Source organism: Eurosta solidaginis, chromosome 2 (assembly GCF_040869045.1).
Source record: "Eurosta solidaginis isolate ZX-2024a chromosome 2, ASM4086904v1, whole genome shotgun sequence".
In the NCBI taxonomy this organism is placed as follows: Eukaryota; Metazoa; Arthropoda; class Insecta; order Diptera; family Tephritidae; genus Eurosta; species Eurosta solidaginis.
The window spans coordinates 306,868,896-306,885,392 of NC_090320.1; the positions used below are offsets into that span (position 1 = coordinate 306,868,896).

The window sequence follows — 16,497 nt, forward strand, 5'->3', positions numbered from 1 at the left end:
GGATTTTGATGAAATTTGGGACAGAGATAATAGGCTACTGGCGAAATTTTTTTCGAACATGGAAAGGGGGAAGGGGGTCTCACGACCCCTTCGAATAATTACTTTTTAACAATTTTTACACATTATAACTTTACGTATACTGACCTTCACCAATATTACAAACTCAATGGGTGAAATAAGTCGAGGGCTTACAAAGTGAGCAGTGATACACCCCTCCCCCCTTTCCCCTCTCGTGCAAAATCTATAAATTGTTATAACTCAATGTAAATTTTGTCCTAAAATCAATAATTTTTGGCATCTGGCTCATACAGATCGAGATCTAAACAATTTTGGAAAAACGATCAGTGGTACTCTCCTCCTCCCGCCATCCGCCCTCCATCAATTGCTTTTATTAGCACGCTTTTATTACCTTTACCTGTATGTTTCTTTGTAACTCTTCATTCGCTCCATCGCGCCTGTTGCCTTATTAACATGGTTTTATGATTATCTTCACCCTATTTGTAATCCCGTTTGGGTCATCTCGAGACCCTTCAGGGATCATTTCTGGATGGTTTTCGGGATACGTCCGCGATCCCGCCGGGGCATTTCTGGACTTTTTCGGGACTATTCCGGGATTATTTTGGGACCCTTCCGGGATCATTTGTGTATAGTTTTCGGGATCCGTCCGGGATTCCGTCGGGATTATTTTGGGACATTTTCGGGACTATTCCGGGATCATTTCGGAACTATTTCGCGATCATTTGGGGACCCTTCCGGCATCATTTCTGGACGGTTTTCGGGATCCGTCCGGGATCCCGTCGGGGTCATTTCGGAACTTTTTCTCGACTAAGACGGGATCATTTGGGGAGCCTTTCGGCATCATTTCTGGATGGTTTTCGGGATCCGTCCGGGTCCCGTCGGGGTCGTTTCTGGACTTTTTCTCGACTGATACGGGATCATTTGAGGACCCTTTCGGCATCATTTCTGGACGGTTTTCGGGTTCCGTCCGGATCCCGTCAGGGTCATTTCGGGGCCCTTTCTCGGCTAATACGGGATCATTTGGGGATCCTTTCGGCATCATTTCTAAATGGTTTTCGGGATCCGTCCGGGATCCCGTCGGCGTCATTTCGGGACTTTTTTTCGACTAATACGGGATCATTTGGGGACCTTTTCGGCATCATTTCTGTGTGGTTTTCGGGATCCGTTCGGGATCCCTTCAGGGTCATTTTGGGACTTTTTCTCGACTAATACGGGTTCCTTTGAGGTACCTTGCGGCATCATTTCTAGATGGATTTTCGGGATCCATCAGGGATCCCGTCGGGTCATTTCTGGACTTTTTCTCGACTAATACGGGATCATTTGGGGTAGCTTCCGGCATCATTGCTAGATGGTTTTAGGGATCCGTCCGGGATCCCGTCTTGGTCATTTCGGGACTTTTTCTCGACTTATACGGGATCATTTGGGGACCCTTTCGGCATCATTTCTCGATGGTTTTCGGGATCCGTCCGGAACCCGTCGGGGTCATTTCGGGACTTTTTCTCGACTAATACGGGATCATTTGGGGACGCTTTCGGCATCATTTCTGGATGGTTTTCGGGATCCGTCCGGGATCCCGTCGGGGTCATTTCGGGACTATTTCGGGATCATTTCGGGTACCTTCCGGCATCATTTCTAGATGGTTTTCGGGATCCGTCCGGGATCCCGTCGGGGTCATTTCGGGACTTTTTCTCGACTAATACGGGATCATTTGGGGACGCTTTCGGCATCATTTCTGGATGGTTTTCGGGATCCGTCCGGGATCCCGTCTTGGTCATTTCGGGACTTTTTCTCGACTTATACGGGAACATTTGGGGATCTTTTCGGCATCATTTCTGTATGGTTTTCGGGATCCGTTCGGGATCCCTTCAGGGTAATTTTGGGACTTTTTCTCGAATAATACGGGTTCATTTGAGGTACCTTCCGGCATCATTGCTAGATGGTTTTGAGGATCCGTCCAGGATCCAATCAGGGTCATTTCGGGACTATTTTGGGATCATTTGGGTTACCTTCCGGCACCATTTCTATATGATTTTGAGGATCCGTCCTGGATCCCGTCGGGGTTATTTCGGGACTTTTTCTCGACTAATACGGGGTCATTTGGCGACCCTTTCGGCATCATATCTGGATGCTTTTCGGGATCCGTCCGGGAACCCGTTGGGGTCATTTCGGGACTTTTTCTCGACTAATACGGGATCATTTGGGGACGCTTTCGGCATCATTTCTGGATGGTTTTCGGGATCCGTCCGGGATCCCGTCTTGGTAATTTCGGGACTTTTTCTCGACTTATACGGGATCATATGGGGACCCTTTCGGCATCATATCTGGATGCTTTTCGGGATCCGTCCGGGAACCAGTCGGGTTCATTTCGGGACTTTTTCTCGACTAATACGGGATCATTTGGGGATGCTTTCGGCATCATTTCTGTATGGTTTTCGGGATCCGTCCGGGATCCCGTCGGGGTCATTTCGGGACTATTTCGGGATAATTTGGGGTACCTTCCGGCATCATTTCTAGATGGTTTTCGGGATCCGTCCGGGATCCCGTCAGGTTCATTACGGAACTATTTCGGGATCCTTTGGGGTACCTTCCGGCATCATTTCTAGATGGTTTTCGGGATCCGTCCGGGATCCCGTCGGGGTCATTTCGGTACTATTTCGGGATCATTTGAGGTACCTTCCGGCACCATTTCTAGATGGTTTTAGGGATCCGTCCGGGATCCCGTCAGGGTCATTTCGGGACTATGTCGGGATACCTTCCGGCATCATTTCTGGATAGTTTTCGGGATCCATCCGGGATCCCGACGGGGTCAATTCAGGACTTTTTCTTGACTAATACGGGATGATTTGGGGACCTTTTCGGCATTATTTCTGGATGCTTTTCGGGATCCGTCAGGAATCCCGTCGGGGTCATTTCGGGACTTTTTCGGGACTAATACGGGATAATTAGGGGAGCCTTTCGGCATCATTTCTGGTTGGTTTTCGGGATCCTTACGGGATCCTGCCAGGGTTATTTCGGGACTATTTCGGGATCATGTGGGGTACCTTCCGGCATCATTTCTATATGATTTTAGGATCCGTCCGGCATCCCGTCGGGGTTATTTCGGGACTTTTTATCGACTGGTATCGGGTCATTAGGGGACCCTTTCGGCATAATTTCTGGATGGTTTTTGGGATCCGTCCGGGATCCCTTCCGGGTCATTTCGGAACTTTTTTGGGACTATTTGGGGATCATCTGGGGTATTTTCCGGCATCATTTCTGTATGGTATTCGAAATCATTTGGGGTCCCTTCCGGCATAATTTCTGGATGGTTTTCGGTCATTTCGGGACAATTAGGGGATCTTTTGAGGACATTCCGGCATCATTTCTGGATAGTTTTTGGGATCCGTGAGGGATCCCGTCGGGGTAATTTCTGGACTTTTCAGATATTGTTTCGGGATTATTTTGGGTTTCCAAGATCATTTCTGGATGGATTTCGTGATCTGTCCGGGATCCCGTCAGGGTCATTTAGGAGTCCGTTCGAGATCCCGTCAGGGTCATTTCGGGACTATTAGGGGATCATTTGAGGACCTTTCCGGCATCATTTCTGGATAGTTTTCGGAATCCGTCTGGGATCCCGTCGGGGTCATTTCAGGACTTTTTCGGGACTAATACGGGATCATTTTGGGACCCTTCCGGAATCATTTCTGTATGGTTTTCGCGATCCGTCGTGGATCCCCTAAGGACCCTTCCTGGATATTTTCTGGATGGTTTTTGAGAACCGTCCGAGAGCCCGTCAGGGTCATTTCGGAACTTTTTCGGGACTATTTCGGGATCATTTTGGTACCCTTCAGGCATCATTTCTTTGTGGTTCTCTGGATAAGTCTAGAATCGTGTCGTTGTCATTTCGGGTTTTTTGGGACTATTCCGGGAACTTTTGGAGACCCTTCCGTGGCATTTCTAAATGGTTTTCGGGATCTGTCCGCGATAGCGTCGGGGTCATTTCGTGGATTTTCTGGATAATTTCGGGATCATTTGGGGATCCTGTCAGGTTATCAGCTCATTTAGTTCTTTTTTTACTCAATTACAAAAATAAAATGTATTGGACAGAAACATCTTTTTAAACAGATAACTTGATAAGCAGGCTAACGTGAATATCCCATATATTTAATTTTCTCCTTGCGGACGGGGCCGCGGGTAAAGGCTAGTCTAATATATATTATAAATGGGAAAGTTTGGATGTTAAGATGTTTGGATGTTTGGATGTTTAGATGTTTGGATGTTTGGATGTTTGGATGTTTGGATGTTTGGATGTTTGTCCAGACGTTTGTCTTTGTGACTCAATCACGCAAGAACGGCTGGACCGATTTGGATGAAATTTTGCACACATATAGCCAATAGTCTAGAAGGATCTACTAGCTATATATTTTTCAAAAGGGGCGTGGTCCCCGTCCCCTAGGAACAGTTATAATTTAATTATTATATTTTTTCGTCTTTGCGACTGAATCACGCCAGAATGGCTACACGGATTTTGATGAAATTTGGGACACAGACAGTAGTCTACTAGCGAAATTTTTTTCGAACATGGAAAGAGGGGTGGGGGTCCCACGACCCTTCGAGAAATTATTTTTCATAATTTTTACACATTATAACTCTACGTATACTGGCCTTCACCAATATCACAGACTGAAGGGGTCAAATAAGTCGAGGGCTTACAAAGTAAGCAGTGACACCCTCCGCCCGCCCCCCTTTATCTCCCCCTCTGTTGTAAAATCCATAAATTGTTATAACTCAATCTAAATTTTCTCCTAAATCAATAGTTTTTGGTATCTGGTACATACAGAACGAGATCTAGACAATTTTGGAGGAACGATCAGTGGTCCTCTCCTCTACTCCCGCCATCCGCCCTCCATCAATTGTTTTTATTAGCACGCTTTTATTAGCTTTACCTGTATGTTTCTATCTAACTTTTTATTCGCTCCAATGCGCCTGCTGCCTTATTAACATGGTTTTATAATTAGCTTCACCTTATTTGTAATCCCGTAAGGGTCATATCGAGACCCTTCCGGGATCATTTCTGGATGGTTTTCGGGATCGGTCCGGGATTACGCCGGGGTAATTTCGGGACTTTTTCGGGACTATTTCGGGATCATTTTGGGACCCTTCCGGGATCATTTCTGTATAGTTTACGGGATCCGTCCGGGATCCCGTCGGGGTTATTTTGGAACATTTTCGGGACTATTCCGGAATCATTTCGGGACTATTTCGCGATCATTTGGGGACCCTTCCGGCATCATTTCTGGATGGTTTTCGGGATCCGTCCGGGATCCCATTAGGGTAATTTCGGGACTATTAGGGGACATTTGGGAACCTTTCCGGCATCATTTCTGGATAATTTTCGGGATCCGTCCGGGATGCCGACGAGGTCATTTCGGGGCTATTTCGGGATCATTTGGGATACCTACCGGCATCATTTCTGGATGGTTTTTGGGATTCGGTCGGGATCCCGTCGTTGTCCTTTCGGGCCTTTTTTCGACTAATACGGTATCATTTGCGGACCCTTTCGGCATCATTTCTGGATAGTTGTCGGGATCCCGTCACGGTCATTTCGGGACTATTAGGGGATCATTTGAGGACCTTTCCGGCATCATTTCTGTATTGTTTTCGGAATCCTTTCGGGATCCCGTCAGGGTCATTTTGGGACTTTTTTGGGGCTAATACGGGATCATTTGGGGATCCTCTAGGGGTCGTTTCGTGACTTTTTCTGTTTTATTTCGGGATCATTTGGGGACCCTTCCGGCATAATTTCTTGATGGTTTGCCGGATCCATCAGGGTCATTTCGGGACCATTTTGGGATCATTTGGGGACCCTTCCGAGATCATTTCTGGATCCGTCCGGGATGCCGTAGGAGCCATTTCGGGATTTTTTGTTACTTTTCCGGGATAGTTTTTGGACCCTTCCGGGATCATTTCTGAATCTGTGCGGGATCCCATCTGGGTCATTTCCGGACTATTTCGGGATCATTTTGGGATCCTTCCGGAATCATTTCTGTATGGTTTTCGCGATCCGTCGTTGATTCCCTCGGAGCCATTTCGGAACCTTTTCTGGAGTATGTCGGGGTCATTTGGGGACTTTTTCGGGATCATTTGGGGCTCTTCCGGCATCATTTCTGGATGGTTTTCGGGATCCGTGCGGGATCTCGTCGGGGTAATTTGGGGACTTTTTCGGGATCATTTGGGGGTTCTTCCGGCATCATTTCTGATTGGTTTTCGGGATCCGTCCGGGATATCGTCGGGGTCATTTGGGGACTTTTTCGGGATCATTTGGGGGCTCTTCCGGCATCATTTCTGGATGGTTTTCGGGATGCGTCCGGGATCCCATCAGGGTAATTTCGGGACTATTAGGGGATCATTTGTGGACCTTTCCGGCATCATTTCTGGATAATTTTCGGTATCCGTCCGGGATGCCGACGAGGTCATTTCGGGATTATTTCGGGATCATTTGGGATACCTACCGGCATCATTTCTGGATGGTTTTTGGGATTCGTCCGGGATCCCGTCGGGGTCATTTCGGGACTTTTTCTCGACTAATACGGGATCATTTGCGGACCCTTTCGGCATAATTTCTGGATAGTTGTCGGGATCCGTTCGGGATCCCGTCACGGTCATTTCGGAACTATTAGGGGATCATTTGAGGACCTTTCCGGCATCATTTCTGGATAGTTTTTGGAATCCTTTCGGGATCCCGTCAGGGTCATTTCGGGGCTTTTTCGGGATCATTTAAGGATGGCTTTCAGGATTCGTCCGGGAACCCGTCAGGGTAATTTCTGGACTTTTCCGAGACTATTTCGGGATCATTTTGGGACCTTCCCAAGATCATTTCTGGATGGATTTCGGGATTTGTCCGGGATGCCCTCAGGGTCATTTTGGGACTATTAGGTGGGCATTTGAGGACCGTTCCGGCATCACTTCTGGATGGTTTTCGGTATCCGTTCAGATTCCCGTCGGAATAATTGCGGGACTTTTTCGGGATCATTGGGGTCCCTTCCAAAATCATTTCTGGATGGTTTTTGGGATTCGTGCGGCATCCCGTCGGGGTCATTTCGGGACTTTTTCTCGACTAATACGGGATCATTTGCGGGCCCTTTCGGTATCATTTCTGGATAGTTGTCGGGATCCGTTCGGGATCCCGTCAGGGTCTTTTCGGAACTATTGGGAGATCATTTGAGGACCTTTCAGGCATCATTTCTGGTTAGTTTTCGGGATCCTTTCCGGGTCCCATCAGGGTCATTTCGGGACTTTTTCGGCATCATTTAAGATTGGTTTTCAGGATTCGTCCGGTATCCGTCAGGGTAATTTCTGGACTTTTCCCAGACTATTTCGGGATAATTTTGGGACCCTCCCAAGATCATTTCTGGATGGATTTCGGGATCTGTCCGGGATGCTATTAGGTGATCATTTGAGGACCTTTTCGGCATCACTTCTGGATGGTTTTCGGTATCCGCTCAGGATCCCGTCGGAATTATTGCGCGACTTTTTCGGGATCATTTGGTGTCCCTTCCGGCATCATTTCTGGCTGGTTTTTGGGATTCGTCCGGCATCCCGTCGGGTTCATTTCGGGACTTTTTCTCGACTAATACGGGATCATTTGCAGGCCCTTTCGGCATCATTTCTAGATAGTTGTCGGGATCCGTTCGGGATCCCGTCAGGGTCTTTTCGGAACTATTAGGTGATCATTTGAGGACATTTCCGGCATCATTTCTGGATAGTTTTCGGGATCATTTCGGGGTCCAGTCAGGGTCATTTCGGGACTTTTTCGGGATCATTTAGAGATGGCTTTCAGGATTCGTCCGGGAACCCGTCAGGGTAATTTCTGAACTTTTCCGAGACTATTTCGGGATAATTTTGGGACCTTCCCAAGATCATTTCTGGATGGATTTTGGGATCAGTCCGGGATGCCGTCAGGGTCATTTTGGTATTAGGTGATCATTTGAGGACCTTTCCGGCATCACTTCTGGATGGTTATCGGTATCCGATCAGGATCCCTTCGGAATCATTGCGGGACTTTTTCGGGATCATTTGGGGTCCCTCCCAAGATCATTTCTGGATGGATTTCGGGATCTGTCCGGGATCCCGTCAGGGTCATTTAGGGGTGCGTTCGAGATCCCGTCAGGGTCATTTCGGGACTTCTTCGGGAATATATCGGGATCATTTCTGGATGGTTTATGGGATCCGTCCATGACCCCTTAAGGGTAATTTCGGGACTATTAGGTGATCATTTGAGGACCTTTCCGGCATCACTTCTGGATGATTTTCGGTATCCGTTCGGGATCCCGTCGGAATCAATGCGGGACTTTTACGGAATCATTTGGGATTCCTTCCGGCATCATTTCTGGATGGTTTTCGGGATTTGTGCGGGATCCCGTCGGGGTTATTTCGGGACCTTTTCGGGGCTAATACGGGATCATTTGGGTATCCTCTAGGGGTCGTTTCGTGACTTTTTCTGTATTATTTCGGGATCATTTTGGGACCCTTTCGGCATAATTTCTTGATGGTTTGCCGGATCCATCAGGGTCATTTCGGGACCATTTTGGGATCGTTTTGGGACCCTTCCGAGATCATTTCTGGATCCGTCCGGGATGCCGTAGGAGCCATTTCGGGATTTTTTGTTACTTTTCCGGGATAGTTTTTGCACCCTTCCGGGATCATTTCTGGATCTGTGCGGGATCCAATCTGGGTCAATTCCGGACTATTTCGGGATCATTTTGGAATCCTTCCGGAATCATTTCTGTATGGTTTTCGCGATCCATCGTGGATCCCCTCGGAGCCATTTCGGAACTTTTTCTGGAGTTAGTCGGGATAATTTAGGGACCCTTCCTGGATATTTTCTGGATGGTTTCTGAGATCCGTCCGGGAGCCCGTCAGGGTAATTTCGGAACTTTTTCGGGACTATTTCGGGATCAATTTGGTACCCTTCAGGCATCATTTCTGTGTGGTTATCTGGATAAGTCTAGAATCGTGTCGTTGTCATTTCGGGTTTTTTTGGGACTATTTCGGGAACTTTTGGAAACACTTCCGGGGCGTTTCTGGATGGTTTTCGGGATCCGTCCGCGATAGCGTCGGGGTCATTTCGTGCCTTTTTCTGGATAATTTCGTTATCATTTTGGGATCCTATCAGGTTATCAGCTCATAAATTTCTTTATTTTACTCAATTACAAAAATAAAATGCATTAGACAGAAAAAAAATTTTAAACAGATAACTTTATAAGCAGGCTAACGTGAATAGCCCACATATTTCATTTTCTCCTTGCGGACGGGGCCGCGGGTAAAGGCTAGTATATTATAAATGGCAAAGTTTGGATGTTTGAATGTTTGGATGTTTGGATGTTTGTCCAGACGTTTGTCTTTGTGACTCAATCACGCAAGAACGGCTGGACCGATTTGGATGAAATTTTGCACACATATATCCAATAGCCTAGAAGGATCTACTAGCTATATATTTTTCAAAAGGGGCGTGGTCTCCGCCCCCTAGGAACAGTTATAATTTAATTATTATATTTTTTCGTCTTTGCGACTGAATCACGCCAGAATGGCTACACGGATTTTGATGAAATTTGGGACACAGACAGTAGTCTACTAGCGAAATTTTTTTCGAACATGGAAAGAGGGGTGGGGGTCCCACGACCCCTTCGAGCAATTATTTTTTAATAATTTTTACACATTATAACTTTACGTATACTGGCCTTCACCAAAATCACAGACTCAAGGGGTCAAATAAGTCGAGGGCTTACAAAGTAAGCAGTGACACCCTCCACCCGCCCCCTTTATCTTTCCCTCTGGTGTAAAATCAAAGAGTATATATTTGTCAAGAGGCGTCACTCGATACTTTTGTTGTTGCCAAAGCAAATTACTCGATGTTTTCTCAAGGTAGTCGTTGGTTTTTTTTATCAGATGTATTTATAAAAACGCCTTCTATATATTTTCGTGGGGTATTTGTGTTTATTTTATTGATTGTATTAAATTAATTAATTAATTCTCTTTCCAAAAATCGTAATTATGCAAAGTCACTTTACCGCATAACTATATAGGATTCAATTAAAAAAACTAAACAAAACTTCCTTGAGAATCACATTCGACATGACAGGGTTGCTTTGGCAACAACAAAGTATCGAGTTACCCCTCTTAACAAATATAAGGGGGACTCATGTAACCGTATAAATGCCTTATAAAGTGTGTAAACGTATAAATTTATCTAGTGCGTAAACGAGCTGTCAAATTTTGTATGAAAAATCATTTACACAATTTGTATAAATTTACGCGCACATTTCATTGAGTAAACGCGGTAAACTCAAAGAAATGCAACCTTGCAGACATTACAGCAGGCATTTTCATCAGAAATCTCCAACATCAGCAAGTAAAGGCGTTTTAGTTTTGGTTTTTCACTTAATCTTGGCATTTTTTAATTTGTATAACAATCAAAAAAATTTTGTTTGGCAATAATACAGCTGATAAACAATCAAGTTTATCAAGAGTATTACTAGGTGCGTTCATATAACCGCGTGTGTAAATTGATATAATTTTACACCTTATAAATTTATATGCTTTCATGAGTCCCCCTATATACTCTTTGGTAAAATCTATAAATTGTTATAACTCAATATAAATTTTCTCCTAAATCAATAGTTTTTGGTATCTGGTACATACAGATCGAGATCTAGACAATTTTGGAGGAACGATCAGTGGTCCTCTCCTCTACTCCCGCCATCCGCCCGCCATCCGCCCTCCATCAATTGTTTTTATTAGCACGCTTTTATTAGCTTTACCTGTATGTTTCTATGTAACTTTTTATTCGCTCCAATGCGCCTGCTGCCTTATTAACATGGTTTTATAATTAGCTTCACCTTATTTGTAATCCCGTAAGGGTCATATCGAGACCCTGCCGGAATCATTTCTGGATGGTTTTCGGGATCGGTCCGGGATTACGCCGGGGTAATTTCGGGACTTTTTCGGGACTATTTCGGGATCATTTTGGGACCCTTCCGGATCATTTCTGGATAGTTGTCGGGATCCGTTCGGGATCCCGTCAGGGTCTTTTCGGAACTATTAGGAGATCATTTGAGGACCTTTCCGGCATCATTTCTGGATAGTTTTCGGGATCCTTTCGGGGTCCCATCAGGGTCATTTCGGAACTTTTTCGGCAACATTTAAGATTGGTTTTCAGGATTCGTCCGGGATCCCGTCAGGGTAATTTCTGGACTTTCGGGATCATTTTGGGACCTTCCCAAGATCATTTCTGGATGGATTTCGGGATCTGTCCGGGATGCCGTCAGAATCATTTTGGGACTATTAGGTGGTCATTTGAGGACCTTTCCGGCATCACTCCTGCCTGGTTTTCGGTATCCGTTCAGGATCTCGTCGGAATAATTGCGGGACTTTTTCGGGATCATTTGGGGTCCCTTCCGGCATCATTTCTGGATGGTTTTTGGGATTCGTCCGGCATCCCGTCAGGGTCATTTCGGGACTTTTTCTCGACTAATACGGGATCATTTGCGGGCCCTTTCGGCATCATTTCTAGATAGTTGTCGGGATCCGTTCGGGATCCCGTCAGGGTCTTTTCGGAACTATTACGAGATCATTTGAGGACCTTTCCGGCATCATTTCTGGATAGTTTTCGGGCTCCTTTCGGGGTCCCGTCAGGGTCATTTCGGGACTTTTTCGGGATCATTTAAGGATGGCTTTCAGGATTCGTCCGGGAACCCGTCAGGGTAATTTCTGGACTTTTCCGAGACTATTTCGGGATCATTTTGGGACCTTCACAAGATCATTTCTGGATGGATTTCGGGATCTGTCCGGGATCCCGTCAGGGTCATTTAGGGATTTGTTCTAGATCCCGTCAGGGTCATTTCGGGACTTCTTCGGCACTATATCGCGATCATTTCTGGATGGTTTACGAGGTCCGTCCCGGATCCCTTAAGGGTCATTTCGGGACTATTAGGTGATCATTTGAGGACCTTTCCGGCATCACTTCTGGATGATTTTTGGTATCCGTTCGGGATCCCGTCGGAATCATTGCGGGACTTTTTCGGAATCATTTGGGATCCCTTCCGGCATTATTTCTGGATGGTTTTCGGGATTTGCCCGGGATCCCGTCGGGGTTATTTCGGTACCTTTTCGGGGCTAATACGGGATCATTTGGGGATCCTCTAGGGGTCGTTTCGTGACTTTTCTGTTTTATTTCGGGATCATTTGGGGACCCTTCCGGCATAATTTCTTGATGGTTTGCCGGATCCATCAGGGTCATTTCGGGACCATTTTGGGATCATTTGGGGACCCTTCCGAGATCATTTCTGGATCCGTCCGGGATGCCGTAGGAGCCATTTCGGGTTTTTTTGTTACTTTTCCGGGATAGTTTTTGGACCCTTCCGGGATCATTTCTGGATCTGTGCGGGTTCCCATCTGGGTAATTTCCGGACTATTTCGGGATCATTTTGGGATCCTTCCGGAATCATTTCTGTATGGTTTTCGCGATCCGTCGTTGATTCCCTCGGAGCCATTTCGGAACTTTTTCTGGAGTATGTCGGGGTCGTTTGGGGACTTTTTCGGGATCATTTGGGGGCTCTTCCGGCATCATTTCTGGATGGCTCTCGGGATATGTCCGGGATCCCGTTGGGGTCATTTCGGGACTTTTTCTCGACTAATACGGGATCATTTGGGGACCCTTTCGACATCATTTCTGGATAGTTTTCGGGATCCGGAGGGGGTCATTTCGGGACTATTTCGAGATCATTTGGGGTACCTACCGGCATCATTTCTGGATGGTTTTCAGTATCCGTCCGGGATCTCGTCGAGGTCATTTGGCGACCTTTTCGGGATCATTTGGGGCTCTTCTAGCATCATTCCTGGATGGTTTTCGGGATCCGTCCGGGATACCGTCGGGGTCATTTCGGGACTTTTTCGCAACTAATACGGGATCATTTGGGAACCCTTTCGGCATCATTTCTGGATGGTTTTCGGGATCCGTCCGGGATCCCATCAGGGTAATTTTGGGACTATTAGGGGATCATTTGTGGACCTTTCTGGCATCATTTCTGGATAATTTTCGGTATCCGTCCGGGATGCCGACGAGGTCATTTCGGTATTATTTCGGGATCATTTGGGATACCTACCGGCATCATTTCTGGATGGTTTTTGGGATTCGTCCGGCATCCCGTCGGGGTCATTTCGGGACTTTTTCTCGACTAATACGGGATCATTTGCGGGCCCTTTCGGTATCATTTCTGGATAGTTGTCGGGATCCGTTCGGGATCCCGTCAGGGTCTTTGCGGAACTATTAGGAGATTATTTGAGGACCTTTCCGGCATCATTTCTGGATAGTTTTCGGGATCCTTTCCGGGTCCCATCAGGTTCATTTCGGGACTTTTTCGGCATCATTTAAGATTGGTTTTCAGGATTCGTCCGGGATCCCGTCAGGGTAATTTCTTGACTTTTCCGAGACTATTTCGGGATAATTTTGGGACCCTCCCAAGATCATTTCTGGATGGATTTCGGGATCTGTCTGGGATGCCGTCAGGGTCATTTTGGGACTTTTAGGTGATCATTTGAGGACCTTTCCGGCATCACTTCTGGATGGTTTTCGGTATCCGTTCAGGATCCCGTCGAAATAATTGCGGGACTTTTTCGGGATCATTTGGTGTCCCTTCCGGCGTCATTTCTGGATGATTTTTGGGATTCGTCCGGCATCCCGTCGGGGTCATTTCGGGACTTTTTCTCGACTAATACGGGATCATTTGCGGGCCCTTTCGGTATCATTTCTAGATAGTTTTCGGGATCCGTTCGGGATCCCGTCAGGGTCTTTTCGGAACTATTAGGAGATCATTTGAGGACCTTTCCGGCATCATTTCTGGATAGTTTTCGGGATCCTTTCGGGGTCCCGTCAGGGTCATTTCGGGACTTTTTCGGGATCATTTAGAGATGGCTTTCAGGATTCGTCCGGGAACCCGTCAGGGTAATTTCTGAACTTTTCCGAGACTATTTCGGGATCATTTTGGGACCTTCCCAAGATCATTTCTGGATGGATTTCGGGATCAGTCCGGGATGCCGTCAGGGTCATTTTGGTATTAGGTGATCATTTGAGGACCTTTCCGGCATCACTTCTGGATGGTTTTCGGTATCCGATCAGGATCCCGTCGGAATCATTGCGGGACTTTTTCGGGACCTTTTCGGGGCTAATACGGGATCATTTGGGGATCCTCTAGGGGTGCTTTCGTGACTTTTTCTGTATTATTTCGGGATCATTTTGGGACCCTTCCGGCATAATTTCTTGATGGTTTGCCGGATCCATCAGGGTCATTTCGGGACCATTTTGGGATCATTTGGGGACCCTTCCGAGATCATTTCTGGATCCGTTCGGGATGCCGTAGGAGCCATTTCGGGATTTTTTGTTACTTTTCCGGGATAGTTTTGGCACCCTTCCGGGATCATTTCTGGATCTGTGCGGAATCCCATCTGGGTTATTTCCGGACTATTTCGGGATCATTTTGGGATCCTTCCGGAATCATTTCTGTATGGTTTTCGCGATCCGTCGTGGATCCCCTCGGAGCCATTTGGGAACATTTTCTGGAGTATTTCGGGATAATTTAGGGACCCTTCCTGGATATATTCTGGATGGCTTTTGAGATCCGCCCGGGAGCCCGTCAGGGTCATTTCGGAACCTTTTCGGGATCATTTTGGAACACTTTCAGGGATCATTTCTGTGTGGTTCTCTGGATACGTCTAGAATCGTGTCGCTGTCATTTCGGGTTTTTTTGGGACTATTCGGGGACCTTTTGGAGACCCTTTCGGGGCATTTCTGGATGGTTTTCGGGATCCGTCCGCGATAGCGTGAGGTCATTTCGTAGCTTTTTCTGGATAATTTCGGGATCATTTGGTATCCATCAGGTTATCAGCTCATTTTGTTCTTTTTTTTACTCAATTACAAAAATAAAATGAATTAGACAGAAAACAAAATTTTAAACAGATAATAAGCAGGCTAACGCGAATAGCCCATATATTTAAATTACTCCTTGCGGACGGGGCCGCGGGTAAAGGCTAGTATATAAATAAATTAGCGGTACCCGACAGAAGATGTTCTGGATCACCCTGGTCCACTTTTGGTCGATATCCCGAAAACGCCTTCACATATACAACTAAGGGCTACTCCCTTTTAAAACCCTCATTAGTACTTTTAATTTGATACCTATATCGTACAAACACATTCTAGAGTCACCCCTGGTCCACCCTTATTGCGATATCTCGAAAAGGCGTTCATCTATAGAACTAAGGCCAACTACGTTTTAAATAATCATTAACACCTTTCATTTGATACACATGTCATACAAACACATTCCAGGGTTACCCTAGGTTCATTTTGCTAAATGGTTATTTCCCCTTATTTTGTCTCCAAAGCTCTCAGCTGAGTATGTAATGTTCGGTTACACCCGAACTTAGCCTTCCTTGCTTGTTTTTTGTTGATTTCACTATTGAAGCGGTCAATTCAGAATCAACAATTTGTGCGAAGTTGATTCAACAGCTATTTGTGAGGGATAAATTATTAAATAATAAGAGAGAAATTTCTGTTGAATTTATCCGTAATTCGGTTGAACCTGCCAGCTTTTTTCTTTCAGTGTAGTTCATAACTATTAGTAATAAGTATATATGTTAGGTATATAGAGTTGTATGCAATAATTAGTACTACTTACTTTGTTTGAAAAATCCTGTTTTCACACCATAACAAATATTGTCAAAGGTCATATTTAACGACTTGATTTCTTTTTGCCCTTCGCGTTCTAATAATGTAGGCGATGTCGTATTTTCGCACTTCTTTTTGTTCAAAGTGTACATTCCCGCATTTGAAAGTATCGCGTTTCCAGTTTCAGCCAACATTGGAAGATTTGGAGTTTGTATATTGGCTGATGGGCCGCATGGCCGGTTGGCGTCATTGTTGCTGCTTTTATATGGTATTGTAGAGCTTTGTGTTGCCGGGTTTGTTTCTGTCATTAGAAATTGTTTTTTTGTTATTTTATCCGCCACCGGCACTTCACACTTTATTGTCGACAGAAGCGGCTCGTTGATATTTACAAAACTTGGAATGGCATTGCCCTGGTGATGTTCGGTTATTATGTTAGTCATTATTATGATGTCATTACCAGCAACTTCGCCGCAACTATTCATTGTTTTATTTTTTTATAATTTTGCTAAATATATTTGTAATGCGGGTTTTGTGTTGTTGGTGTTAAATTTCTGCTGTTTATTATATTTGACAATTCGTTTCAAAGTTTGCCACTTACCTATAAGTGTGTGGTTTTTAAGCTTATTTTGCTTGAGCAATTTAGGCAATAATTATTTAATTAGTATCACAATAAAAAAAAGTATCAAATTTCAATTATCACGAAGAATTGTTACTTACATTAAAAAATTCGTTTTTATTAAAAAAAAAAACATGTATATTCATGTATACATATATGT

The 16,497-nt window shown here is 45.4% G+C and overlaps 1 protein-coding gene across 1 annotated transcript in view; it reads right to left on the reverse strand.

Moving 5' to 3' along the window:
• LOC137241910 (ABC transporter G family member 18) overlaps nt 1-16,497 on the reverse strand; it is a 197,523-nt gene that overhangs the window by 27,362 nt on the left and 153,664 nt on the right. Inside the window, exon 16 of the mRNA XM_067769262.1 lies at nt 15,732-16,209. Within this exon, the coding sequence (XP_067625363.1) occupies nt 15,732-16,209 (478 nt within the window). The remainder of the gene's footprint in view (nt 1-15,731; nt 16,210-16,497) is intronic.